Source organism: Suricata suricatta, chromosome X (genome assembly GCF_006229205.1).
Source record: "Suricata suricatta isolate VVHF042 chromosome X, meerkat_22Aug2017_6uvM2_HiC, whole genome shotgun sequence".
In the NCBI taxonomy this organism is placed as follows: Eukaryota; Metazoa; Chordata; class Mammalia; order Carnivora; family Herpestidae; genus Suricata; species Suricata suricatta.
Genome location: NC_043717.1, coordinates 107689309 through 107707363, shown reverse-complemented (window position 1 = coordinate 107707363; position 18055 = coordinate 107689309). Strand labels below are relative to the sequence as shown.

The 18055-nt window shown below is 51.0% G+C and overlaps 1 protein-coding gene across 10 annotated transcripts in view; it reads right to left on the bottom strand.

The window, feature by feature from the left end:
- Positions 1 to 1638: 1638 nt before the first annotated feature.
- The window catches only part of MTMR1 (myotubularin related protein 1), a 54647-nt gene continuing 38230 nt past the window's right edge, over positions 1639 to 18055 (bottom strand). For 8 of the 10 annotated variants that reach the window (XM_029930989.1, XM_029930985.1, XM_029930986.1 and 5 more), the window contains 3 exons: positions 12176 to 12289; positions 8602 to 8778; positions 1639 to 3079 (listed from right to left, as the gene is read on the bottom strand). In XM_029930989.1, coding sequence (XP_029786849.1) covers positions 2918 to 3079; positions 8602 to 8778; positions 12176 to 12289 — 453 coding nt within the window. In that variant the 3' untranslated portion in view covers positions 1639 to 2917. The remainder of the gene's footprint in view (positions 3080 to 8601; positions 8779 to 12175; positions 12290 to 18055) is intronic. The other 2 variants (XM_029930992.1, XM_029930993.1) reach the window with 1 other exon arrangement.

Below are 18055 nucleotides of genomic sequence, written 5' to 3'. Positions count from 1 at the left end.
ATGGCGCTCGCGGCTCCCCTTTGCGGACCGGCTGCGCGTTCGCTCCCTTGCTTGCGTCGGCTGAGCTGGGAGGAGGCAAGGCCGACTTCCTAAGGAACAGTTGAAATCAGAGCGGGCCCAGCAGGTTGTGGCGTATGTGCCTCATGTGCTCACGTGGCACCTGTTGTGAAACCGCGCACGGGATAGGCCTCCAGTGTGGGGAGCGGCCCCGGCCGCCCCGCAGGGCCGTCCCAGTGTGCGCCCGTGGGGAGACCGCGCACCCCCGCAGCTCTGATGTAGTCAGGGCTGCGCATCCCTTTGCTCGAGCTGCCTCCTAGTGAGGGGCCAGGCCTGGAAAGTCGTTGGGTCACCTGTTTGCAGAGCTCTTGCCCCTTGGGTCCATGTCTATCTGAAAGTTGCATTGCGCCCTGGGCCTGTCCCAGATGATGGGAAGACCTAGTGCAGTGGAAGGGCCAGTTGAGAGAGTGTGATCTGTACCGGCTTAACGGAGGGCACGGGCTCAGCGTGGGTAACGGAGCACAGGAGCAAGGAGGTGTGTCCGCTGGCGGACAGGGTGCCGGGGTCCAGAGGCCAGCCCTCGCTTGTGTGTGGAAGAAACGGAGACGGATCTCAGAGTCCTCTATACTTTTGATGTGCTTGTGTGTACATGTGAATTGTAAACTGTCTTGCGTTTGCATTAAAGAAAATGTAACCTAAGAGATCATTGTATTTTGGGGGCGTGAAGGCACTTCCTTCCTCCGGGGATGCTGTTTTTCTCTTCAGGATACGGGGTGACCTTATTCCTCTCGTCCCCAGCCTGGGGCATTTCTGCAGGAGCCTTGAGTCCCCCCCGTACCCTGGTGATGTCTGGCTGGGAGGCCAGGGCCCTCAGGGAGCCCCTCTGGCAGCAGAAGCTGAGGCCCGGGCCGCACAGGCACTTTCCAGGTCTGATGTCCGGGGCAGGCCGGAGCCGGGCCGCCCCCGAGCCCAGCACGCAGCCGGCTGGAGCCAGGGCAGACTTGGGTGCCGTCGCCCCAGCGCAGCGCGAGCAGGCGCGCATGTCCTCACTCGCCGTGGCTGTGTTGCAGGACGGCCGTTTGGGAACAAGGTTCATAACCCTGCGGCCGGGCTTGCAAGCAGCACAGCCGGACACTCGAGCTGAGCGCGACGCGGCTGACGCGGGGGCTTCACACATTTGCGCTGTACCAGCGACGGAGGCGGCAGCGTCCTTGCGCACATACCCAGCACGTGACGCTTCGCTCAAGGTCTCCGTTGCGGGCCCAGTGGGCGGCCCTGCCGGCCTCGAGGCTCAGGTGTCGCCGCTGGAGCTACAGCGCCTGCCGCCTGCGGTGAGGGGAGACGGCCTGGAATCCTGCCGCCTTGGAATGGCACCTGACTCTGGGGGCCCCAGCCCTTCCCCCATCAATATTTTCTCAGGCTTCTGTGTGAGGGGTGTTTCACACGTTAAAATCAGAGTACTTACCTGTTTGGGCCAAAACAAGATGTGATTGATAGACTGTTATCATTTAGTAAATTAATTAAATCCGGTAAAGGTACTTTACATCTGTTAACGGTGCCGGACACGGAAAATGACAGGTATTGAAGGTTTTGTCATAGTTCCTCAAGGGAAAGGAAACATTGGAGCTTAAAAAACCAGACCACGGGGCAAACATATTATTTTAATTACAGATCAAAATACAGTGCATCAGATGAGGCAAATATGATACTGTACCAGTTTTTAAAAATCAGAACCATAAAGGTTTTACATTCTAGTACACTTAAATAAAAGACAAAGAACTGTTTAGGTAACAGTATTCTTCAAGTTGTTTTAGAGAGTTCTGTGCTACGTACACTCAAGGACACGGCCTGTTGGGCTGCTTCTAAATCGCACAGGCAAGTCTCAGGCTCGCCTTGATTGGGGGGGGGGAGACCACAGCACCACCCGCTACAGTCCCCCCCCCAACTGGCCGGGGGGGGGGGGGCTCCAGGGACGCTGAGGGTAGCCATGCAGCCGCACGCGCCGGTGGCTGGGGCCAGGCGGTGGCGGGAAGAAACGGAGCCTCGGGGTCTCTGTAAGAGGAGAACCCCTCCTGACAGGCACGCTCACGTGGGCGCACACAGCCGGCGACAGTAAAGAGTGGACAGGCCTCACGGCCCAGGAACAGCTGGACACATGTGGCCCTGCAAGGGACCTTCCCCAGGTAAGCCGCCGCCACCACCGGCTTGGAAGGTGACCCCGGGTGTGCAGGAGAGGACTGGACACCATGCCTTGTCCCGTTCAAATCATGTTCCCGATGTAGCACATCAAGTTGTGTGCACGGCCTCGCTCCGGCAGCCCGCGTGAGCACACGCCTCCTCGGGTGACTAGTCTACACGTAAAAAAGGGCGTAGGAAAATAAAGGCAGGCCTCTCTCGCTTAAAAATGCCTTCTATGTACACAGCAGTAACGGGTGCAGGAGGCCCCTTGCGGGAGGGGGACCGGAGACTCGATGGCAGTGGTGGGCCTGCCCCCAGCCAGTACTTAGGTTCAAAACGTTTCTCAAGTGGTAGCAGAGAGCTGAAAGAAGCCACGTGGCTGGCATGTGGTCTGGAAGTGAACAGAGCGCGTTTGGAAGGAACCAGAGAGCGGTCTCCTCAAACCTCAGCCCTGTGCCCCGTTCTCCTCCTCCCTCCCAAGCTGCCGGGGCGGCAGGCAGTTCACGGGGTTGCTGAAATACGCGGCCGCCACCAGAAACAGGTGGCGGGACGTAAACGGGTCACGAAACAAAACGCATTTGATGACAGTGGGAGCGGTCACCTAGCCACACACAGGGTCACTGGTAGGAAGTCCCTTCCAGACGTGGAGGATGGGCCCAAGCGTAGAAGACCAGATCACCAGCTGCAGTCCCTTGCCTGAGCTGCAGAGCAGGATGTCCGAAGCGCCGCCCTCCGGAAGCTGTCAGACGGAGGTGTGGACGGGGGTGACCGAGTGGGACGGCGAAGAGCCCCGCTCGGACGAGGACGAGGCACGCGCGGCCGCCTCCCGCTGCAGGTCCTCCACCCGCTTCTGCAGCTCCGCCTTGATGGCCAGCAGCTCCTTGAGATTCTGGTGGATGGGCATCTGGGGAGGGCAGAGAGAGCGCCGTGAGCGGGCCCCTCCTGGGGCACGAACATGCCTTGTGCGAGCAGCCTGCTGGGCCGCCTACGAGTGTACAGGGACTCCCTCCCCCGAGCCCTCAGGGAAGAGGGGCACTCAACTAAGGACACCGTGTAAGGGGGACCAGGGCCCGGCCCCCTGCCCTCTGCGGTTTCGCATTTTAACAAATCGCCCCACTGACTGAAAATCTATTAAATCACCGCCTTCTACAACCTGATGCTGTGTTCGTTTTCATTGGTCACAATAGGGGTGGGCAGCAGCCCCTGGACAGGATGGTGCTGGAAGCGGGGCGCCTCTGGGCACCGGGCAGCCTCCCCCGATCACCTGCTCTCTCTCAAGCCCATCCATGGCGTGCTAGGCCATAAAGCACTGAGAAGGGTTTTCCAGGGACATATTGGACCCCAGGTGTGACTGACTGGGTCACAGCAACTACTCCCTTCCTCACCTAGCAAGCCCAGAGATCTGAGACCTGGCCTTTCCCGCATGGGACTCCCAGGCTGCGGGTGAGGTGGACCAGGGAGAAAAGACCCCATGTGTGTGTGGGGGGGGGGCGGGCTCTCCTTGCCTCCGCCCACTCACCGTGATGTCCCTTGTCCCTGACCCAGTGTGCATACCGCAGCCACTCACCTGGGTCCTAAGCCTCACCCAGGCTATGTAATGGCTACCTAACAGCCTCTAGTGCTTCCTTGGCCTCAAAACTGTGTAGTGTGACCCCAGCCTGCCTCTCCTCTGTCCCCAGGTCCCACCTCCACTCCCCACCTGCATTCCAGAATCTTTCAGGTTTCAACAAATGCCAAGTATGTGCTTTCCCTTTGCCTGTGGCACTTGCCCGGAAGAGTCTGAGCTCTCCCATCCGGGCTGCCAATGGTGATCAGCGCCACTGGACGGAACGAGGAGGCAGGCATGGATGAGACACAGATGGGGAGGATGGGGAGAGGCAGAAGGAGAGACTGCAGGGAGCTTGGGAACCAGCAAGAAACAAAGTCCTGACTTGAGCGGGCCCCAGGAAGAAGGGAATGGACAACAATGTGCGTCTGATGGCAAAGGCCCCCCAAAGCAAGGGAAAGGTCCCTTATTTGCAACTGATCCCAGAGGCCACCATGACATGGGTGACAGCACCCCTCTTAGCCTTGGGGCCTCTTGCAGGATCACTCAGTTCTCAGGGAATCACACAAGTTCTGCAAACTACCCTTAGTACCGTGACCCCCGAGAGGGGTGGCCTGTGCAGGGGACATCTCCATGCAGCCTTTCCTCACGTGTCCTTTACAGTAAACCCAGGCGTGCTCATTTAAGAAAACATCCAGCTAGGGGGCCTCACACAGTCAGTGGGTGCTAGCACGTGTCAGCCCTGAGCCGAGAGGGCCCCAAAGGACACGAGACAGCCACTTGGCCCTCCTGCGCACCCAGCCATCCTCTGCCGGATGCCCAGGGAGCTGCTCGCAAGTCGGCCAATCTAGCCCCCTCCTCCTCAGAGACAAGGGGCCAAGTAGGCTAGTCCCCTGCCCTTCCTCCCCAGCCCAGCCCACCGCACCAACACCAGCCTTCTCGCCGACCCATTTGCCACAGCCTTCCTTGCCCCCTAAGTCCCATGTGCCTAGTGCCGCGACATTGTCCCACAAACCCTGGGTGGCCTGTCCTGTCCACCTTTCTGGCCTCTGACGCCCCCAGAACACCTCTGTGCCAGCCTGTTCAGGACACCTTCTGGTCCTCCCTTCCATACTGCACGGTGCAAGGGGAGCATGGAGAGCCCCAGACCAGCACTTTGGAGGGACCCGGATCACACTTGTGCTCCTACTTGCATGAGGTCTCGGTGAGGCATAAGACCTGGCCCACAAGACACATCGAGCCACTGCCAGGGAGGGACTTCGGCCCTGGTTGGTGGGCACCCTGCCCTGCCATGACTGCACGTGCCAGGTGGCAAGAATGTGACAAGCCACGGCTCCTCTGCCTGACAGGAGGTCATCAGTGTCCCCAGGGCGCCCAGAGGCCTGCCAGAGGGTCTGGACTTAGAGCAGTGAGTGCTCCGGTTCCTGGGACTATCGTCATGGGCACGATGAAGGGGACTGCTCACCCGTGTAAGGCTCTGAGCACGGTCGGGAAGGGAGGCAGCCTGTGGCTCACAGGCCTTGGGAGACCACAAGGAGAGCAAGTGTCGCCGCACAAGGAGGTGGGGCCCAGGGGGCACCCCTTGTTCCGGCAGCAGTGCCTCTGCAGGCTTTCCGTGCTAAGATTCAAGATGGCCCCCCTGTCGCCCCCCCCGTCCTTTGTGTCACCAAGAATACAATTCAGTAACCCTCCCTACGTGATTTAATGGGAGTGGCTTTCCTACACTCTACAATATAGGCCATCTTCCTTGTGGGAAGGAACAAGGACACGACATAGAACTGCCCGGGGAAGAACTCAGCAAAGGGCCTGTGGGGGACGCAAGCACACAGCGGGGAGGAGGGGGCTGCAGGGAGGCAGGTGCTGGCTTCGGTCCTTAAGAGAAGTGGACCTGAGCGACTGGACAGAAGTGCTTACGGGGCCCCCAGGTCTGGCATTCCAAAGTCAAGCTGCAGCCGTCGGAAAGGAGCGTAGTTCTGGAAGCCAGCCCCCGAGAAGGGAGGGCAGTGCACCCGCACTCAGACCGCCTCGGCGGTGAGCCCCCGCAGAAGCCGCTGATGGGGCTGGCCACCTCTGGCTCCCGGGTGCTTCTGGGCCCACACCACTTTCAGAGGCCATTCTCTCTCACATGTGACCCTCATTTGGGGGAGATTCAATCTAATAGCAAGAGGATGTTATGAGGGACAAATAGAAATAAGCGGTCACTGCAGCCTGATGGATGTAACCGGGAGCTTAGATGATGGGACAGTGGGGGCCAGGGATGTGGATGGCACGGGGAGCCGAAGCCATGGGGTGACCACGGGAAACCAGCCCCGTGCCCAGTGGGCCATCGTGTGGCCAACTTCAGCCACGTGACTAGGGAACAGGGAGTCACACGGGGTATGGGTCTCTCAGAAGAGGGAAGAGAGAAGGATTCGGGGACCGTGCTTGTGGGGAGGCTCTATGGAGGCCACGGGTGACGGCCAGCCAGCGCCAGGGCGCTCTGTGCAGCAGCCACAGGCCTAGCAGGATGGTTGCTCTCGGCATAGGCAGAAGCGCACGACATGTGAAGTGAGTTACTAACGGCTCACCAGCCCCAAACAACATTGAAAACCTGTATCTAAAACGTTAACCACTGAGCAAAGAACTTGACTGTATGTATACTGTTTGTTTTTATGGAGAAAAGAACAGAGACCAGGTCTCTCCCACTTCAGATGTTCTTCAATAAAGAAAATCTTCTACAACTCTTAAAAGTTAGCACTAAGCCAACGATCTGTTTGGCAGTGAGAAATGTGCTCTGGCCGTCTTGGCGAGGCGGTGCCCTTGCGTGGATGTACGTGTGCCAGTGGCAAAGCGCTCAGTGCCATGACACAGGAAGCAGCCGACGGCCCCTTATGCCCAGTTAGAAGTTTGCCTGGTGCGCAAGGGCGGCAGGTGGGCCCTCATAGAGTAACCGGAGGGAAGTTTCAGGTTGGGGAAGGGTTCCTAAAGAAGGTTCTCATGCTACTGGCATGGTGAGAGGGTGAAGCAGACAAATCCCTAGTCAGGGGGTTAACAGGCCACCTCTGGGGACATGGAGTCCGGCATACTGGTAGGAAGAGGGGAGCCTGAGGCCTGGGTGCAGGGCCTGCTCCGAGAGAAAGACAAGCACTGGACAGGGCAGGCCCTGACCACGCTGTTGTGGGAAATGGTCCAAAGGCAGCTCCGAGGGTCTGGAGGAGGAAAGGGCTTCTGCAGTTGAAGTTCTGTGGACCGGAAAGCACCGGAAACAGGGAGAGAGGCAAGCGGGCAGCTGCTAGGATGAGGCTGTTGGGAGCAGAGCAGGTCAGGAGAGGAGCAGCAGTGTGCACACTAGCCACATGCTGGAGCTACATCTACAGTGAGAGAATTTTCGTGAAGTGATGGTCCCTCCAAAGTTCAACGGCGACTGAAAAGTGAAACAAAGGGTCGGGTCTCCGTGGTCAGTGGGGCTCGGGGATTGTTACGGGTTTACTGTCCACCCCAAATTCCTACATTGATGTCACACTCCCAGTACCACGGAACGTGACCGGATGTGGAGACAGGGCCTTACGCTGGTCACCAGCTTATAATGCACTCAGCAGAGCAGGCCCTCCTCCAGTACAGCTGGTGTCCTCACAGAAAGGCGGAACGTGGACGCAGATGCACACATGCAACGAAGACAATGTGAAGACAGGGAGAAGTCGGAACAGACTCTTGGCTCACGGTGCTCAGAAGCAACCGATCTAGTCCACACCCTGATCTCTAGGCTTCCTGTCTCCAGGACTGGAAGACGGTTTGTCTCAACTGCCTAAGCACCACATGTGTGGCCCTTGGTAGTGGCAGCCCCAGCAAAGTGAGAGCCGGAACACGCCTGGGAGATGGCGAAGGCACTGAGCGAGCATGAACCGCTGAGGAAGAGAGCGCAGAGGAGAGGCGTGCACGCCTGGGCCTGAAGAAGCACTGCTGTTAAAGCAGGCTCCAGAAACCCGCTCCTGGCAGGCCGCCAGGAGACGCAAAGGACACTCCACCTACAAAGAACCTCAGTAGAAAGTCCTCCGTCCCCGCGGGGGAGGGCTGCCTCCATCGCTCTAACCGCCCACACCTAGCACTGATGGCACCTGGCCCCCCACATGCCACCCTCGTGGAGCAGAGGGGGCAGGGCAGGACCAGCAGGGCACAGGCTTGGGCGAGCACCTTGGTAACCTAACGGGTGATGGCTCAACCGCAGCCCGGGCTCAGCCGCTGGATGCCAAGGGCAAGCGCAGCTCGGCTGCCCGGTCCTTCGGTGCGTCATTCGGCTGTTTGTTTTGGTCTCAGGAAGGGTGGCAGTGAGAGTGTGGCAGTGAGGGGGAGACCACCCCTTCTTCAAGGGTCGCCTATCTGCGACTCAGTACGTGGCCTCTTTCTTTTGTGCTACCGAAGTCTACAAAGTCACCAAGTCACTGGAGAGACTAAGAGTCCACCACAGTAACGAGTACTCCTTCATCCACGCGCCGTGAGCAAAGACAGAGGCGCTCAGAGCTTTCACGCGAACCTGGCGGCCGGCACGGGGGTGGGTGTAAGAAAAGAAGGTGCTGGGGCGCCCGGCCGGCTCGGTGAAGCGTCCGCCTCGGCTCAGGTCATGGCCTCACAGTTCGTGAGTCCGAGCCTGGCACTGGGCTCTGTGCTGACAGTGCCAGGCCTGCTAGGGATATTCTGTCTCTCTCTGCCCTTCCCCTGCACGCTTGCTCGCTCTAAAATAAACTTCAAAAAATTACTTTATAGAAAAGAAAGAAAGGAAGGCTGCTAGAACATGAAGGCAGAGCAGCGAACCCCGACACGCAAGGGCAGAGGCAGGACGTGTCAGCGCCTCGCACGAACTCATTTCCACAGCGCCATCCTTGCTTAGCAAGAACAAAAGCTACCTGAGGTCTCGTCCGCGGGTTCCATCGCACATAATAGTTTACCCACAGTTCCAGATGACTCAGACTGGCAACGGGGTACAACACGTGGTGTTCATAATTCACAAAGAAAGGATTAGAAAATTCTTCAAGCTGGCTATTGACGTATGACCATAAAGATATAGTCTTCGTATACACATCCTGAAAAACAAAACAAAAGGAATACATTAAAATAAATACAACTTTTTCCCCCAGACCTTCAAGAATTTGTATTACAGAGAAAAACACCTGAATAAAAGGAGTCAGATGCGGAGAAAGTACAAATCGTTTCCTAAGTCACACCCTGTCCTTACTGCTCCTCATGCAGGGGAGGGCGTGAAAAACGTGTCCTAGAAAAACAGACTGCTGAGTTGGGGAACATCTGGGGGCTGTGTTTGCATGGATGGAAAACAAGAACTTTCTAGCAACCACAAGATGATGACAACTTTCTAGCAACAACATGATGATGGGGCCCATCGAAAACAAATACATTTTTTTTTTATGGTTTGCAGTTTGCTTTTGTGACTCTTAATACTGAGGGCTGAGGTGGAATTCACAGAGAAGATTCTTCACTGGAAAACCGTGGATGGACATCTGGGGAGAAACCTGTCAGGGCGGCAGGATGAGGAGGAAGAAATATCATCAAATTCGATCTCCCCGCCTCCCGCCCTTCGAATACACTGTTCAGAAATGCTGGAGCGATTTGCATTGCTCGTGTGAACGAAAACACAAAAACCTCCAGGCACAGGAAGGCAGGTAAACATAAAACACAGACTGAACACAGTGACAAAGTCAAAATCAGAAACCCGTAAAGCCAGCTGAATTCCTTGCAGGCTATCGAGACATAGAAAATTCAATCAGGACCTTTTCCGATTTTATATTTTGTATTTATAAAAGAAATACCAGCAATAATTAAAAGGACCCCAAATGACCATAACATTCTTGAGAAAAAAAACAAATGTGGAGGTGTCATACTTCCCAATTTCAGAAGTTCCTAGAAAGCCACAGTAAGCCATAGGGTTGGGCTGGCCTAGGATCAACCGAGGAGTCGATCCATGGAAGAGAAAAGACAAGACTACGGAAATGAACCCTCGCAGCCAACTGACTTGTGACAAGGGCACTGAAACCATTCGATGGGGGACAGATAACCTTGTCAACAAAAGCGTGAAATGACTGGTTAGCCACAGGCAAAAAACATGAAGTTGGACCCTTACGACACATTGTACACAAAATGGATCACAGACCTACATGTAAGAGCTGGAACTATCAAACTCTTAGAGGAAAATCCAGGCTCAAATCTTCACGACCTTGGGTTAGGCTATGGCTTTTGCACATGACCCCAAAAGCACAAGCAACAAAAGAACATAAAGTGGACCTTATGAAAAGTAAAGACTTGTGTTTCAAATGAGACCTTCAAAAGGGGAAAAGAAAATGCACAGAGTGGGAGACAATCTTTGAAAATCATGTATCTAATAAGGGACTCGTATATATCAAGAATTCACCGAGAACTCTTACAATTCCCTAATAAAGACAACGGCACCCAAACTGGGCAAAGGATCTAAATAAACATCTGTTCACAGAAGATAAGCAGACGGCCAATGAGCGCCTGACAGTATGCCCACAGCACCGTTAGGTAAGCGGGACTGTCGATCAGAACACACGATGAGCTCCTCCTTCAGCCCCGCTGCGAGGACTAGAATAAAAAAGACAGACAAGCGGCTACAAGGATGCGAGGAAGCCGCTTGCCTCAGACACTGGTGGGGAGAATGTAAAACACTGCAGCTGCTTTGGAGAAGAGTCTGTGGTTCCTCAAAACCTTAAACATATGCTTGCCATAGGACTGGGCAATTTTACTCCTAGGTGTGCACCAGAGAAACGAAAGCACGCGTCTACATGAAACCTTGCACATTTGAATGTTCTCAGCAGCATTATTCATAAGAACTCAAAGTGGAAACAACCCAGAAGTCCATCTGCCGATGACTAGATACAGTGTGGGCTCTCCACGCCGCGGACATTATTCAGCTGTAAGAAAGGAACAAAATGCCAACACCTGCTGAGACACAGATGAGCCCTGATGACAGGATGCTTAGTGAAAGAGGCCCGTCACAGGAGGAGAAATACTGTTTGGTTCCATTCATACGGAATGTCCCGAACGAGCGAATCCATACAGATTGAAAGCAGCCCAGTGGCTGCCAGGGGCCGGGGGAGGGAGGAACGGGGAGTGACTGCTAATGGGTATGGGGTGATGAAGAGCTCGTGCGGTTTAGGAAATTGGACGGTGGGGACGACTGCACGCTCTGAATACACTGAAGACGACTGAATTACACACTGTAAAAGGGGGAAGTGTATAGTACGTACATTCTATCACAAGAAAGCTGAGTTTTTAAAGAGGCTATTTTGTCCAAACAGGAAGGTGGATCTTCTCGCTATCACGACAGAAGCCGCCGCAAGGTTCCAAGCAGGGGAGAGGGGCAGGATGGGACTGGAGTTGGGTAACACTGCCCTGGTTGCTGGCGGGCAGAAATGAACGAGATTCTTTCTTAACATGGTGCCACGAGACCATGGGGGCTTGAACTAGGCTGTGGGGCAGTGAGAAGTGGCCACTTTACGAATCTCTTCTGGGGACCAGCTGTGGCAGCTGGGGCATGGCGAGGGAGGAGGCAAAGGTGGCTCCTGTGCATGTGGCCTTAGCCAATCTCAATGGGCAGCGGTGCCTCTTAGGGAGAGGCATAAGGGCAGAGGAGGAGGGAGAACAGTGGCATTTACATCCTGAAAGGAGACACACAGTGACCTAGAGACAGAGCAGAGTTTGGGGGAGAGGACCAGGGACTGGGCCCAGGCAGGCTCCCAGCTGAGAGGGGGATTACAGGGAGGAGAGTGAGTGGGGTACAGGCACAGAATGAGGGGTGACAGCTGTGGGGAGGCTGCAGATGGAGGTGGGTGCTGGTGCCCCACTATTCTCTCTGACAGGTTTCAATGCTCTCGTGTGCTGAGCCCTCAGGCAGGGACCCTTTTCTATTAACCAGAGGACACTCTAAGCTGCCTTTCCCCAAAGCTCCCTCACTTTTGATCATTTATTTGTTTTATCCCAAAAAGGAAAGAGGAGAACTAGAACTCTGAAGAGCTCGGCACCTGCTTCATTCTGAGCCTGACAGCAAGGGAAGTTCGGGGCTCATCCACAGACTGCACTTTCCTGGGCCTCCAACGACCCTTCTGCCCAACGGCATGGACAACGAGGGGCAGAATCACATGGTTTTGTACATGAGCTTGGGGTTTAGGGGGTCCGGAGTTTAGAGCTGAACCTACAAGAACGTAGAGACATCAGAGCGGTGGACTTGCTAGGCCCTAGCACCCACACAGTAAGGGGCACGTGTCAGGCCACCTGCAAGATTAGACACATGTGCTGGGGCTGCTGAGGTCTGCCAGGGCCTCGGGTGCAGTTCCCCCATTTACACACAGCAGCACGGCTAGATCCAAGTCCCCTGTCCGCCCAGTCCGCTTCCGCAGCGGCACTTCGCGGGTCAGGCGGTGAGTAACCGGGAAAGCAACAGACACTTACCTCCTTGAGTCGCTGCTGTTCACAGTTGCACAAAAAAGTCCCAAAGAGACAGCTGTAGAGGTGATCCAAAATCGTGATCAAGAACAGTTCATTGAACTCGAATGCTGAAGGAAACTTAAATGGAGAAAGAAGGTTTAAACTTCAATCCCTAAAACATCGCGGTATGAGTTTTCTGTGAAAGACCACTCCCGTGCAACTCAGAATACAGTCAAAGATGAAAAGGAGCCCACGTGGAATTTAACTTCCTGTAGTTTCGAGTGCCAGCTTACAGATCTGGCTGAGAAACAGCTCGAAGAAAGAAAACTTGTACTTTCCAAGGCAGCTTCCACCTCTTCTCATGCTGGCAGGACACAGCCCACAGCCCACAGGCTCCCTTCTGCCAGAAAGCATTAGAAAGCCAGACAAACTACACAAAATGGCTGTTTCCACACACTGGCAGCAGGCAGCAGCAGGCCGTGACCCCACCCGCAGCACTGAAGGTGAATGAGGCAAGCGCAACCCCTGTGCCAGCTTTCTACCTGGGGTACATTTGGGCTCACAGAGAAGGGAGACAGGTTCCCAGTCACTGCACATACCAAAAGTAATTCACGAAGAACAAAATCTATTCTCTAGTGAAAAAACTACTCATCATTAATAACTTTCCCACAAAGACAACTCCAGGAACATACATCCTCAAAACGTTCCCTAACGTACAAAATGACGCTGGCAACACACACAAAGGGTAACACAACACGACCTGCCAGCATTTGTCTCAGGAATGCAAGGCTGGCGTGACATTTGAAGATCAAGGTTCAAAACAATCATTACTGTAATTCAGGTCAATGATCGTTTTAGGTCATTCTTAATGGCTTTTTGCCAAATTCCAAGAAAGCCTTTACGATTGCTGGGACAGTCTAGCCTGTAGCTGGCAATTAGGAGCCATAAGGAGACAGTCTGGAAATTACAGTAATGATTAATAATACTAATGATGATCCTAGCAGCAAGTACTGGGTGCCTCCCAAGTGCCAGTAAACACAGTGAAATAGTCATTATATACTGAATGAGGCAAAGCCAATTAGAACAAAACAGAACTACCCAGCATGTTTTTATTTAAGTCCGGTTGCAATATGTAACTATTCCCCAATCAGAATGACATTTGCACAGGATCATGACTAACCCTGTCATCTCCAGGGTCACTGATAGCCCTATTACTTTACTAGGAAAGGGAGAAGCTTCCGAATTAGAAATAATGGTCAATCCAAGACTGTCCAGACTCTGCTTGAAATTGTTTTCTTCACCAGGCTATTTATTACACAAGCCAACTTGTGGAATTCTGTTCAGCTATATTTTGGATTCAGACGTGCCTCTCTCTCCAGCCTAAGGATTGTTCCCATAGAAATATACAACTGTCTTCTGAGGAGCCCCATCAGAATACCACTTCTTCAGAAACCTCTGGAAACTAGCTGTGGTGCTGGTTCCTAACAGCATTCTTGTTCTTAGAAGAACAAAATCAACTAAATCTGATCAAAATGCTGAAGAAAGCTACTGATTAACCTCTGAGCCTTTAACTTGCAACTTCAATGATGGCCTCACATTCCAAATAGCTATCTTTAAATAATTTTTTAAAAATGTTTTACTTATTGTTGAGAGAGAGTATGTGTGAGAGAGGCACAGAGAGAGAGGGTGACAGAGGATCCAAAGCAGGCTCTGCTCTGACAGCAGCAAGCCTGACATGAGGCTCAAACTCATGAACCAGAAGATCATAACCTGAGCTGAAGTTGGACGCTCAACTGAGCCAACCTCGCACCCCATAAATGGTTATCTTTTAAAAGGCCAAGTACATCTTGTCCACTTTTTCCAGCATTTTCCTATGCAGTTTAGTTAGGCTGTATTCATAAAGTATTGGCACCACAAAATTTATGAATTTTAAGCAAATATTTAACATTTATGTACACTGGAGCTTTATTAAATCGATAGAAATGGAACATCTAGATTTTTAAGCATTTAAATTATATGTTTCAAACACTTAAATTATATGTTTATTAGCAGGACATCAAAGCTTTTATGGACACATTTTTTATTAAGTCAAAGGAGTCTTTATCCCTAACCCTGAGCACTCATTCTGAATCCGGGAGCTTGGTTGGCTGTATTCTAGTACCACTCACTACACACAGCCTTATTTTAGCCAAGTGGGTACCAGTGGGAGGTCAGGATGGGTGGGACTCGGCCTACACCTGTCGGCCCCCACAAAATCAGAACACGAGCTCTCCTCATGTTCCATCGGGACTGCTATTCACCTTCAAATGGCATTGTGGCCTTATGCTCAGCTCCAAAAATATTTCTTTTAGAAGAAGTATCAATAGCTAGAGTAATAAAAATAAAAGATGAAATCATGACTCAGATTTTGTTTTGTATGTTCTTGTGGAGCCTATACCATATACCTAAGAAGTATGGTCTCAAAAATTCCATATAAATCCATAATGAAATTCTACACCTCTTGAGAAACAAAAACACGGACCACTATTAAACCTATTCAAGAGGGTCGAGAGGCCATTAAACTATGGCTTGTGTAGAAGGTTTGAGACTCTTTTCTGAAGCATCCCCTCAAATACTTTTCCCTTAGATTCTTCTCTATCAATTTGTGCACACAGGCTAGTTCATTTTATCTTGATATTTCTAACAATTTCATGATGATTTAGCTTACTTGATTTAGCAGTAGGCAACCTCCAAACCAATTAATCTTATTACATTAATGCATCTTTCATAACAGCTACATGTTTCATCCACTGTGACTTAACTGATACATTGAGCAGTGGTATTTCTTCTTCTATTGCATTCACAACGTTGTTTTGAGAGACATTAATTATATACATTTCATTGACAGAACCTTAGAACTGAGAGGCATCTGAAATCTAATCCACAAAGAAGACAGCCTCGTGCTGGCGGCATGAGTGCAAACAGTGCAAACCGGACGATAAAAACTGGCTAGGACCGGAGGCTTGAAGGGGAGGGAGCCCCCTTCCGAGCAGAGCACTGGGGAGTGCGCAAAACTGCAGAGAGACAAGGGGAAGAGAAAGCGGCTGAAAACGCTCATAGAGCTGTCTCTAGAAAAGAGAAAACCTCGGCCCAGGACAGAGAGGGATCCTATCATCCCATCTAGAACGGCAGGGCGGGGGGACAGAGATCCTTTCTCTAGCTGGCACGTTTTCCTTGGACTCGGCGCCCTGATCCCAGGTGGCACCAGGAGAAACTGCTCCCTACTCCCCCTATTTGATCCCCCGCTAGAAGCCGTCTGGCCTGCAGAAGGACATCTCATCTCAGGCGGTATCATTAAAGCACGTGGACTAGGATTTGGAAACAAAGCGGGGCGTGGAAAAAACAACTTGGCCCACCTGCAGCACAGGGAGATCAGACCCAAAAGAGTGGGATGCAAAGCTCAGTTCAGGAGGGATTGGGGTGCTGCCATTCTTCTCCCCACAACCACCAACGCAAAGCCTCGGAGAGCAGCCCACAAGACCTACATACACCAAACCATGCCCATCCGCTCTAGAGAGCTGATTTTTTTTTTCTTCTCTTTTTCTCTTTCCCACCCCCTTCCCTGCCCATGAGCCTGGGAAAGACCAACAGTGATGCACTGCCATGATTAGATCAATTCTTGCCCTTCAGATATGTTTTCCCTCTTCCCTGGGTTTACGATTTTAGACTGTCCTTTGTATTTTGTTGTTTTTGTCCCCCCACCTTTTTCTTTTTTTTCTTTTATTTCTTTTTTCCATTCCCTTTTTGGTTTGCTTGTTTGTTTGTTTTGTCTGTGTGTTTGCGTTTTTTGTTCCCTGTGTGTTTGTCTGTTTTCCTTTTCAGTGCTACCTCAAGAAACAAGCCAAAGGACAGTGGAGAGTCCCAAATATCACTGAGCAAGGAAATAAAATAACCAAAAGCACAACAAGAGAAACCGAGAGACACCATTAAAAGAACACTTCCTGAATGGACAGGGCCTGGACAGTCAATGGGCCTCCCTTAATATAGCAGTACTCACAGGTGCAGAGTGCATAACAAGCTTTTTTTTTTTTTTAAAGCAATTCCTCAGTTTATTTTTTTTAATTAAATAGTTTATTACCAAGTTGGTTTCCATATAACACCCAGTGCTCTTCTTCACAAGTGCCCTCTCCATGACCACGACCCCCCCTCCCTTCCCCCCCCATTCAGCCCTCAGTTTGTGTTCAGCATTCAAGAGTCTCTCATAATTAGCCTCACTCCCTCTCCCTAACTCTTCCCCCCCACTTTCCCCTTCCCATGGACTCCTGTTAGACCTATGAGTGAAAATATACGGTATCTGTCCTTCTGTGCCAGCCTTATATTGCTTAGCATGACTCCTTCTAGGTCCTTTTAAAACTGACAACAGACAGAAAGCTAGCTAAAATGATGAAATGGAATAACTCTCCTCTAAAGAAATTCCAGGAAGAAGTCACAGCCACAGAACTGATCAAAACAGATATAAGCAACATAACAGAGCAAGAATTTAGAACAATTGTCATAAAATTAATCGCTGGGCTTGAAAAAGGCATGGAAGTCATCAGAGAAGCTATTGATACAAAGACTAGGGACCATCAAAATAGCTGTGACAAGTTAAAAATTGCTATAAATGAGGTACATAATAAAATGGAGGCAACCACTGCACGGATTGAAGAGGAAGAGAGGAGAATATGTGAATTAGAAGACACAATTATAGGGAAAAAAAAGAGAAAGCTGAGAAAAAAGGAGAAAAATTGATCCAGGAGCACAAAAGGAGAATTCAAGAACTAAGTGATCCAATCAAACAGGACAATATCCATATCATAGGAATTCCTGAAGAAGAAAGATAAAAAGGTCTTGAAAGGGTGTTTGATCAAATTATAGCCAAGAATTCCCCCAATCTGGGGAAGGAAATAGACATTGAAATCCAAGAGGCACAGAGAACTCCCCTCAGACGTAACTTGAATCAACCTTCAGCACGACATATCATAATGAAACTGACAAAACGTAAGGATAAAGAGAGAATTCTGAAAGCAGCTAGGGAGAAAAGGGCCCTAACATACAAAGGGAAATCTATCAGAGTGATTATAGACCTATCTACTGAAACTTGGAAGGCCAGAAAGGAATGGCAGGAAATCTTCAATGTGATGAACAGGAAAAATATGCAACCAAGAATTCTTTATCCAGTGAGCCTGTCATTCAAAATAGGAGAAATAAAGGTGTTCCCAAATAAACAAAAATTGAGAGAATTATCACCACCAATCCAAGCCTACAAGAAATCCTAAGAGGGACTCTATGAGGGAAATGTTGCAAGGAATATGAAGTAACAGAGACACCACTACAAGCATGAACCCTACAGAGAACACAATAACTCTAAACCCATACTTTTCAATAATAACACTGAATGTAAATGGACTAAATGCTCCAACCAAATGACATAGGCTATCAGAATGGATAAAAAAACAAAATCCATCTATTTAATGTCTACAAGAGACTCATTTTAGACCTGAAGACACCTTCAGATTTAAAATAAGGGGATAGAGAAATATCTATCATGCGACTGGAAGTCAAAATAAAGCCGGAATAGCCTTACTTATATTGGACAAACTGGACTTTAATGTAAAGTCAGCAACAAAAGATGAAGAAGGACATTATATAATAATTACAAGGTCTCTCCATCAGGAAGAGCTAACAATTATAAACAGCTATGCAACGAATTCGGGAACACCCAAATACATAGAACAACTAATCACAAAGAGAAGCAATCTTATTGATAAGAATGTGCTAAGTGCTGGGAATTTTAATATTCCATTTACAGCAATGGATAGATCAACCAGACAGAAAATCATTAAAGACACAATGGACCTGAATCACACATTGGAACAGATGAAA